Source organism: Nelumbo nucifera, chromosome 3 (assembly GCF_055504915.1).
Source record: "Nelumbo nucifera cultivar China Antique chromosome 3, China Antique-T2T, whole genome shotgun sequence".
Lineage (NCBI taxonomy): Eukaryota > Viridiplantae > Streptophyta > Magnoliopsida > Proteales > Nelumbonaceae > Nelumbo > Nelumbo nucifera.
In genome coordinates, this window is record NC_142651.1 from 53,647,449 (window position 1) to 53,657,656 (window position 10,208).

Genomic DNA, 10,208 nt, shown 5'->3' on the forward strand with positions numbered 1-10,208 from the left:
AGAGAAAACAATTTTGGGTCTCAACAATTTTTACGGGTCTAGTTTCATGACCCAAAAGGCCAAAACCCAACCCAATAGTGAAAAGGGCCAAATGGACACAAATTCTATTAATTGGGCCCAAGTATATCAGTCAAGCTGGTGGACTGACAGACCAGAACCGGTCAAACCGCATGGTCTGGATCACATAGATACTTTGAGAAGAAAGGCAAGAGAATTAGCAAATTTGTTGTCGTATTAACAGGCTGAAGTTGTATCAATTTTACTCAGATTCTGTCGGGTCACACTCGATAAATCCGATTGATACATATAGGGTCTGGGTCTGCCGATGACCCAGTAGTCAAGAGTGATCATGGGCCAGCTCGGGCCGGGCTTGGTACCTGTGACAAGGGATATAGCCCTGGCCCAGCCCCGCTGGGCCTATGAATCTTATGTATAAAAATTATTATTATTTTAGACATATAACATAAAATGTGTATAAAAATTATTTTTACATATATGTGTATTGAATGCATATAACATTTTATATGTCATATAATATGCCTACAAAAATTATTTTATACACTTTGTAATATAAAATGTCATATATAATATGTATTATAGGTGCCATTTTATAAAATTTATATATAAAATATAACATAAAATAATATATAAATATGCTTAATGTATAAATAATGTAAATATAAATACATGCATGCTGGACTGGGTCAGAACACAAAACCTAGGCCCAAGCCCAGAATTTCTAGGCCGGGCCAGGCTGAAAATAATCACCTCTAGTTGGCACCCATCTAAATGCGAGGCTAGGTATTAAAATCCATAGAACTGCATGGTATTGGCGATAGCCCGTGGGCCTCATGTGCATCCTACTCTGCCCTATCTAGGAATAGCAATGGGACGGGAGGGGTCATATTTCCCATCCCTGACCCCGATTTTGAAATAAATCCCCATCTCCAACCCTGATCTCTGCTGGGGATAAAATTTTTTAATTGCCATCCTTAGTCCAATCCCCGACAGAGACGGGTTCCCCGTGGAGACCCCAATCCCCAAAATTTTTTAATTGCCATCCCTAGTCCTATCCCTGATACCTTATACCGTGTAGTATGTAATACCCAAAAAAACAAGGGTCTGGGTTTAGACTGGGTCTTCACATTTTCTTATTGGCTCAGGACCGAGTTTACCCCTGACTGGAGCCGGACCGGACGGGCCAATCATCCTAAAACTTATATAGGGATACACCACTTAATGGGACTGGACAAGTCAGGTAATTAACAAGAATTCGGATAACCAACTGATGTTGGCTCAGTTGGTAGGTTCTCAGGCCGTGCGTGGTGGAGAGGTGGGATCAAACCCCGCAGCCACCAGGGTTGAGGGGTTTATAGTTATGGGTTTGGGGGACGGGCCAAGTTTCAGAGTTCCTTGGGGGTATTGGGATGTCAACTAGACAAAGTAATAGAGAGGATTGTCAGCTTGAACCAGCTACCGGGAAATGGAAAAAGGTGCTTCCACGTAGAGGAGATATTTGAAGCTGGAAACCCACTTGAGGTGAAACTGGACAATTCAGACATGAGCTTCTCTTGAAAAGCTAACCTTCAGTCACTCCATATGAGGATGGAAAAAAAAGAATGTACTTGCTATTGCATTTACAAGTGAGCCCCCCAAAACATTATTCAATGACAAAAGTCACAAAAGCTGTGCAAACTCTAGTACTGCATTTACATAAATTTAAAAACAAGTTTGGGATGCCAAAGAAAGAGCTATAGAACAGTATTTGCATTTTGCTAGGAGATCACAAAAACCCTTAGTTCATCTCTATCTCCTCTTGTTATGCCTGTATTGGATGAAGGCCTTAAAGAATCTGGAATCCGAGGCACCTCAAATGGCGGCAGCTGTGATAAGTTACCAGTTGTCTTGACAGTTGTTTTCTCAAATATAATTTTCACCTTTGCAGATCCTATACATAGTAGATATGACTTTTCAGTTCCTTTAGAATTAAGAAATGGAAGCAAATAAAACATTTTTTCCTAGACTGTTTCTTAAAGTAGTTGTTTCTAGAATGATTTGGAGCTTCCATTTTTTTCTTTGTGACTCTTACAGATATGTTACATCAGTTGATATATCAATCTAGAGTTCTGGACTACCATAGACACTGAGAGTTTCAGGTAACTATTGAACCAAACAAATGATCCAGTGGAATAAGTGCAGAGGTACCAACCTATGAGTTCGAATTTGTGTGCCAATGTAGCTGTCACTTCCACTGGCGGAAGAGGCCATGGAGCACCTAACTGAAGCTCCACTATATTGTCAAAATCTTTGCTTAAGATATCTATCCGCTGAAAAACCTGGTAGAACAATAGTAAGTCAACCTTAGCTGACAAAGGAAATTCTGTACAGTTCCATGCTAATTTCTTTTATCCATTTGGTATGCAGTCACCAGAGTACAATGTATGAGTGCAAAGCTCAACAGAAATTATTTGGCGATAAAGATAGTCAAGGGACTAACCGGAGGTTAAATCAAATGTACCTGGCCAAGAGTGACAGGAAGCCTCCCTACAGGGGGCCCGGGACGGCTCCCACCTAGAGTACGCGATGAAAAGGCACTACTATAGATTAACTTCCATCTTCCTTGGAGTTTATCAAGATCAGTTGATAGATCAACAAGCCCCCCTACAGATTCAAGCTCCTTGGCAGCGGCATCTGCTTTTCTAAGATCTTCTTCACTTGCAGCAAGACCTCTGTTCAGCCCAGAAACAACATTCTGCAGTTGATTACCTCTGAAAAAGCATAAGATAATTGAAATGTAGAATACCCATTAACAGGCTTTTTCTGTATTCAACTATACATTGTCAATATAAATATCTGCTGATTTGGGTTAAACTTATATAACACCTAGAAACGAATTAGATAGGGCTGCAAACTGATCGAATTGGATATAGGTAGATCCAAATTTGATTTATTTATATTCAAATTCAAATCAGATCTTATCTATTGGACTTATATCAGATTTGAATCAAATTCAGATTGTAATTGGATATTGAATAGTGTAAGTAAATTAAACTAAAAATGATCAAAATATTATACATTATTAATAAAATGAACTAAAATGACTTTGATATTGTAGTTCATGAAAAAATGGATTGAAAATTACTTGTATGAAACCTGAAGACAATTTAGTAAAAACCCAACATTCAAGCTATTGCTAATAGATATAATATACATTTTAAGCATATATGAGTACATACATTTAAATCCAATCGAATCAGATTTTATTGGATTGGATAGGAGTGGGATTGGATTCATATTTGATCCACTTATAAACAGATCAAATTCAGATCACCCTTGATGGGATCAAATTCAAATTTATACAATTGGAAACCCTTTGCAGTCCTAGTTGGAAGACCTTGTTTTGTAGAAATGAGTTGATCCACTGCTCAAAAGGTAGCATCAGTCTTGAGATAGTACAACCAGGCTTTCAAGAATAACAAAAAGCAGCTCTATCATGAGGAGAGTCAAAAACAGTAATACAATGAAGTTACAAATTACAACTAGGCCCTGGACAACCCCATTCAAGCTGGTTTTTGACCACCCCTGTCCTAGCTAGGGAGTCAGCTAGTCCACTAGCAGTCCTAGGCACACAATTAACCCAGTTGAATGTGCCAGTCAATGAGGAACCCGATTGTGCCTGTCTCATCTATGGCCTAAACTTCCATGGGTACCCTGTCCTATTTTCTCATCCAGGAGATAGTTAGACTAACAATCACCTTCAACCTCCATATTTTTCATTTCTTTCTTACTCATCAATTCCAACCCTTGGATCAAAGCATATAGCTCAGCACTTATGGAGTTTCCATATCTGATATGGACGCGTTTATTGGGAAGAAATATCGCCGCCGGCAGCAGCAGTGATTTGGTGTTCTCATCGGATTCTAGCTAGTTACAGTCCATCTTATCTTATCTGTTTTCAGTAAGGATTAGTAGGAAGTCTGATCTATCTTAGGGAGTCTTATCTATCTTAAGTAGGGAGTCTTATCTATCGTATCTGTAAGTGGTATAGATTAGCAGGGAGTCTTCCTACAAGGAGGACTCTTATCTCTTGTAATCTCCTATTTAAGGAGCTGAGAATATTGAATAAAATCATCGAAAATTTCAGTCAAGAAAGAGAGCAAAGGAGAGTTGGTGATCTCTTGAACAAATCACCTTTGGGGCGGCAAGATAGGTTCTTCAAGAAAATGGAGGAACAAGGGAAAACAGGAGGTTTTCCCCGTGGACCGACCCGTGACGAGATCCTACTCGCGGCCCCTTAACAATTTGGTATCAGAGCCAAACGTCATGGGCGATCTGGAGCAGTTGACGTCCAGGGTCCATGAACTGGAGCACAGGCTCGTGGAGAACAGCACGGAGGTATGCGAAATCAAGGACGACGTTCGAGAGTTACGGCGCTTGATGGAGTTGTATTTCTCTAACAAGGAAAGGAATCCAGAAGGGGCTGCAACCACAAACAGCCGCCGACCAGACTTGACGGAGTCGTCCGACGAACAGCAGGTCGTCGCCCTGGTAGCCGCGGTCGTTCCCAAGTACAGCAGACTAGAGTTCCCTTCTTACAATGGCACCGAAGACCCTTTGGGGTGGCTATACCGATGTGAGTAGTTCTTTCGCAACCAGCGGACGGAGGACAGAGACAAGGTAAGCCTAGCTGCATTCCACTTGACGGAAGAGGCGCAGCTCTGGTTCTATCGATTGGAACAGGAGGAACCCAGGCTCAGTTGGACCCAATTCAAATCCTACTGCCTCCTCAGGTTTGGGCCCCCATTGACGAGCAACCCGTTAGGTGAACTGATCAACCTCAAACAGATGGGAACGGTGGCTGAATACCAACGCCAATCCGCCAAGGTTCTCCGCGGGTTCCTGGGTCTGACAGGATACTACTGCAAATTTGTACAAAATTATGGCCTGTTGGCTGCCCCATTAACCAACCTGCTAAAGAAGAATGCCTTTCATTGGGACGACGCAGCCGATACAGCTTTTGCAAATTTAAGGGATGCCCTCTCCTCCACCCTAGTTCTGCAATTGCCAAACTTTGACCTCGAATTTACAATCAAGTGCGATGCATCCGGAATAGGTATTGGAGCCGTATTACAGCAACAAGGGCACCCAATTGCCTTCTTTAGCCACAAACTTTATGATCGACATTTAAAATTACCCGCCTACGAACGCGAACTGATTGGGATAGCTAGAGCAGTCCAACACTGGAGACTGTACTTGTGGGGAAGGTCATTCATCGTCAAAACTGATCACTATAGCCTCAAGTACTTGTTGGGGCAGCGACTCACTACTTCTCCTCAACAACATTGGGTTAGCAAGCTGCTTGGTTTTGATTTCTGGGTAGACTACAAGGCGGGATCCTTAAATCACGCCGCGGATGCTTTACACTATGCTCCTTTGTGGGATTTCCCATCCCCGAATCACCTTGTTAAACGACATCAAGAAGGCGCTGCCACAATCACCAGAGTGGACGGCCCTTGTTCAGAAAATTCAGTCTGGAGCTGCCGACTCCACTTGGTTCCTTCATGACGGGCTGATGCTGTACAAAGGTCGGGTACATCTTCCAACAGATTCCTCTTTCATTCCTTCCATCATCTCCAGTATTCATAACTCCACCCATGAAGGCATTCAGAAGACACTGCATCGCGTCCAAGCTGATTTCCATTGGCAAGGTATGAAAACTTCTATTCGGGACTTTATCCATAATTGCTCCACGTGTCAACAACACAAATGGGAGAATCTACACCCGGCTGGCCTTCTTCAGCCTCTCTCGATTCCAGCACAAATCTGGGCAGATATCTCCATGGATTTCATTGAGGGCCTACCCAAGGTTGGCGGAAAATTGGTTCTTTACGTGGTTGTGGATCGCTTCTTTAAGTACGCCCATTTCATCCCTCTGTCACATCCGTACAGTGCTACATCAGTCGCCCACATTTTCTTTATGCATGTTTTCCGTTTACATGGGTTGCCGGAATCTATTGTCAGCGATAGGGACCCAGTTTTTACTAGTGCCTTCTGGAAGGAATTGTTTCGGTTACATGGTACCGCCTTAGCTTTTTCCTCCGCGTATCATCCTCAGACAGACGGCCAAACGGAGGTGGTGAACCGTACAATCGAAATGTATCTCCGTTGTTTTGTTGGAGATCAACCGCGACAGTGGGTTGATTGGCTTCCTTGGGCCGAGTATTGTTATAACACTGCCTATCATTCTTCCCTCGGAATGACACCTTTCCGGGTCGTCTATGGCCGTGACTCTCCTCGTTTGTTATCCTATGAGCCCGGTTCTACTCGTTTGGAGGAGATTGATCGTTCCCTACAAGTGCGCGATGCCCTTCTAGCTGAAGTTTCTCTTCGCTTGCAACAGGCACAACTACGCATGAAGCATGCCTATGACCAGCATCATCGGGAATTGTCATTTGACCCAGGATAGTTTGTGTGGTTGAAGCTTCAGCCCTATCGGCAACGCTCCTTGCGACACAGGGCTGCTCCTAAATTAGCTCCTAAATTTTATGGACCCTTCAAGGTTTTGCAACGGATCGGTACGGTTGCATACTAGCTGGAACTGCCAGAGCACAGCAGAATCCATGATGTTTTCCACATTTCCTTGCTCAAGCCGTTTACGGGTATTCCTCCTGACCGAGTTCCCCCCTTACCACCCTTGAAAGACGGAAAACTCATCCCCCAACCTCGGGCCCTTGTTCTCTCCAAAATCAATCGGGGTGTTCTCGAAGTCCTGGTGGAATGGGACGGCTTGCCATCAGCCGAGGCCACTTGGCTCCCCTTGACTGAGTTCCAAGACACGTATCCGGGTTTCGAGCTTGAGGGCAAGCTCTTAGTCCAGGAGGGGAGTAATGATATGGACGCGTTTATTGGGAAGAAATATCGCCGCCGGCAGCAGCAGTGATTTGGTGTTCTCATCGGATTCTAGCTAGTTACAATCCATCTTATCTTATCTGTTTTCAGTCCATCTTATCTTATCTGTTTTCAGTAAGGATTAGTAGGAAGTCTGATCTATCTTAGGGAGTCTTATCTATCTTATTTGTAAGTGGTATAGATTAGCAGGGAGTCTTCCTACAAGGAGGACTCTTATCTCTTGTAATCTCCTATTTAAGGAGCTGAGAATATTGAATAAAATCATCGAAAATTTCAGTCAAGAAAGAGAGCAAAGGAGAGTTTGTGATATCTTGAACAAATCACCTTTAGGGCGGCAAGATAGGTTCTTCAAGAAAAGGGAGGAACAAGGGAAAACAGGAGATTTTCCCTGTGGACTGACCCGTGACGAGATCCTATTCGCGGCCCCTTAACAATATCCTATAGGACCAGAGTAGCTGAGTGGAACATTTCCAGTACGATCCCTGACTACACCTCCAATACCTGAATCTTCTCGGTTTCCAAGGCTGTAACCATCAAAATTGAATTTAACATTACCCACTGCTGGTGCATACCAACTGACTATGCTTTCCATGTTCCTTTCCTAGAAATCAGCAATGATTTTCCATCCCTATAACAGGTCATCTAGGGTGACACCTTTAAATTCATCACACCCCAAAGCCCAATGGGCTGCCCTTATCAGTTGGTATGCTGGTATGCTGGTGCATACCAACTGACTACGCTTCTCACGTTCCTCGAAATTTGCAATGATTTTCCATCCCTGTAACAGGTCATCTAGGGTGACACCTTTAAATTCATCAGACACCAAAGCCCAATGAGCTACCCTTATCACAGTAAGCTCAACCAAATCCCCCACCTGCTTGCCTTCTCAAAAATTCTGGAATTTCTCTCATTCCAAAGTGTCCATAGCACAACAGCCCTTACACAAAGCCATAATATTTTTTTTGTCTTTTTGTGGTGATGAGTTGATGACTAGAGTTCCTTTTCCCCTCAGCATTCAAATTGACCTAACTCCATTCTTAACATGGGGATATATGGCTGATTGCAAATATCAAAGTTGTGAGCTCCAAATTCTTCATGCCACTGCCCACTTGTGCAGGATAAGCCTTTTTTTGATGATTCAATCATGCATGAGAATTTTCCCAAGCCTGACACTTGAAATTATAACTTGGACCTCCCAGGCCCACTACTAACAATGGTGATGTATGTGTTTGGAACCATGGGTGTTTATTCACTAAACGTTTGTACTTGATTTGTTTGCAAAACCGATAAAAGCAATAATGAACCCATTTATTGACACTTAGGCGCCATTAGGCACCACATCAGCAAAACAGTGAATAAACGCCTACTCATTGGGGGAAGTGCTAAAATGAAGCTTCCCCCAATGGTAGGCATGCACATAAATCAATGCTTGCTTTTACAAGTCTCTATGTGTACCGATCCGCATAATGAGGGAAATGCTGAAGTGGCACCTATGTGGCAGTGTTTATTCAATAAACGCCCATGGTTCCAAACACCGCCGATATCTTAGAAATACATATTCCCCTACTAGGTATACAGCTTTAGACCTCGTCAACTTGCTAAACATGAACGGCAACAATGTCCTTGGAAATAAGATAATATAAAAAAGAAAACCCATAATAATATACAATTCCATCTATAATTGATCCTACTTATGTAAATTCCTTAGTATCTCCTACAAGTATTGGTAGATGAATTCCTAAATCCATATTTTTGACATTTATATTCTGATTGCACTACACTACCATATACCTTCAACATGCTAATGAAAGCCTCATTTGTTTCAAAGTAAAATTGACAAAAATTTTCCTTCCCCATTTCTTTCAATGTAAAATTGTCAAAAATTTCCCATGCTGAAATGTTTGAGCTATATTTTTCCTTCTTTTACAATGAAACCTTTGTTTTCCTTGCAATTTAAAAGCAAATTAAAAGGGGTGCAAAAACAAGGTTCTTGCAGCAAGAACAGGCAGGCATAATAATAGCTGAAACACTTTAGTTTGATAAAAAAAAAGTCGTCCATTTTATGGAGAAACAAACCAGAATAAGTCTATTAGATTCACCACTCACGAGAAAACTGATCCTTCCAAAGCCAAAAGAATCGAACTTCCTGGTACTTAATTGGGTTTGCGCACCAAATATTTGATAAAAGTTCTAGGATTCATCAGCATGGCTCTGAATTTACTAAGTGACAGTAAAACACTACGCAAGTCAACAATTCGCAAAAATTCAAATGACACCCATTTTCAGATTGATCAACAACAGTGTAATTCTAAATAAAATAAGCATAGCAACAATCTGAAATTTGAATAACACAAACCGAGCAACGAAAATTTAAGAAGCGCCCAATTAAGGATTTGGAGAATTTTCAAAAATGGAGCAACCTGAAAATGTTAGAACGACCAAATGAATTGAACCCAGATCCGAAATTACTCACCAGTAATTTGAGCTTCAGAGAAGCTACTAGGTCAGGCTCCGTCGGTGGAGGGTCAAGCACCGGTCCTTCGCAGAGGATCGTACTCCGAATCAGAGTTCCCTTCGAATGGTCCGACCTCTTAAGTGGGGAAGTTGTTAAAGTGTGTGGTTGAGAAGGAATGAGTTTCAGAGGTTGGAGACTTGAATTTCTAATTTTGTGAATGGTGTAGGGGAGAACAAATGTAAGAGATGAAGATGAAGAGTTGGAAAGAAGAGTCGAAGATTGCAGAAGAGAAGCCATAGCTTTCTGTACCTTCCCTTTCTGTCAAGACTCGGGAGGGAACGTCGGTTTAAAGGAGCATTTGCTTGATTTGGTAAGTGCTGAGGATGATTGACAAGAGCCGAGACTAACCTCAGGCAAGTAAACTTCACCGTTCAACAAGTTGCTGAACTAGTGAACTGAATGGTAACCGAAAAGCGGACTTATTCGGTTCGATTAAACTATAAGAAAAACCGTTAATCAAACCGATCGGTATAAATTTATATATTATATATTATATTTCTAATAATAATATATTTATAATAAATTATATATATATATTTACAGTATTAATATATTAAAAATATAAAAAACAAAAAAAATTGAAGAATTGAACCGATTAATTGATTAATCGATTGATTCTATTTTGTTTTGGTTAAATGAAAAAAGAATGGGTTTGCTTTTAAAAATAGGGAAAATTTCACTTTATACCTGAACTTTAGGGCTAGTGTCAAGTTATTATCCGAACTTTCATTTAAATGTGTCACTGCAATACCTAAACTTTTAAAAAAGTGTCAAATTAGTCTCT

At 41.5% G+C, this 10,208-nt stretch overlaps 1 protein-coding gene across 1 annotated transcript; it reads right to left on the reverse strand.

Moving 5' to 3' along the window:
- Positions 1–1,775: 1,775 nt before the first annotated feature.
- Positions 1,776–9,792, reverse strand: LOC104600922 (plastid-lipid-associated protein 6, chloroplastic-like). Its single transcript, XM_010264091.3, has 4 exons — positions 9,383–9,792; positions 2,519–2,752; positions 2,210–2,336; positions 1,776–1,948 (listed from the first exon to the last, which is right to left on the reverse strand). The coding sequence occupies exons 1-4, from the start codon at positions 9,659–9,661 to the stop codon at positions 1,776–1,778; spliced, it is 813 nt and encodes a 270-aa protein (XP_010262393.1). The 5' UTR covers positions 9,662–9,792.
- Between the last annotated feature and the right edge of the window lie 416 nt (positions 9,793–10,208).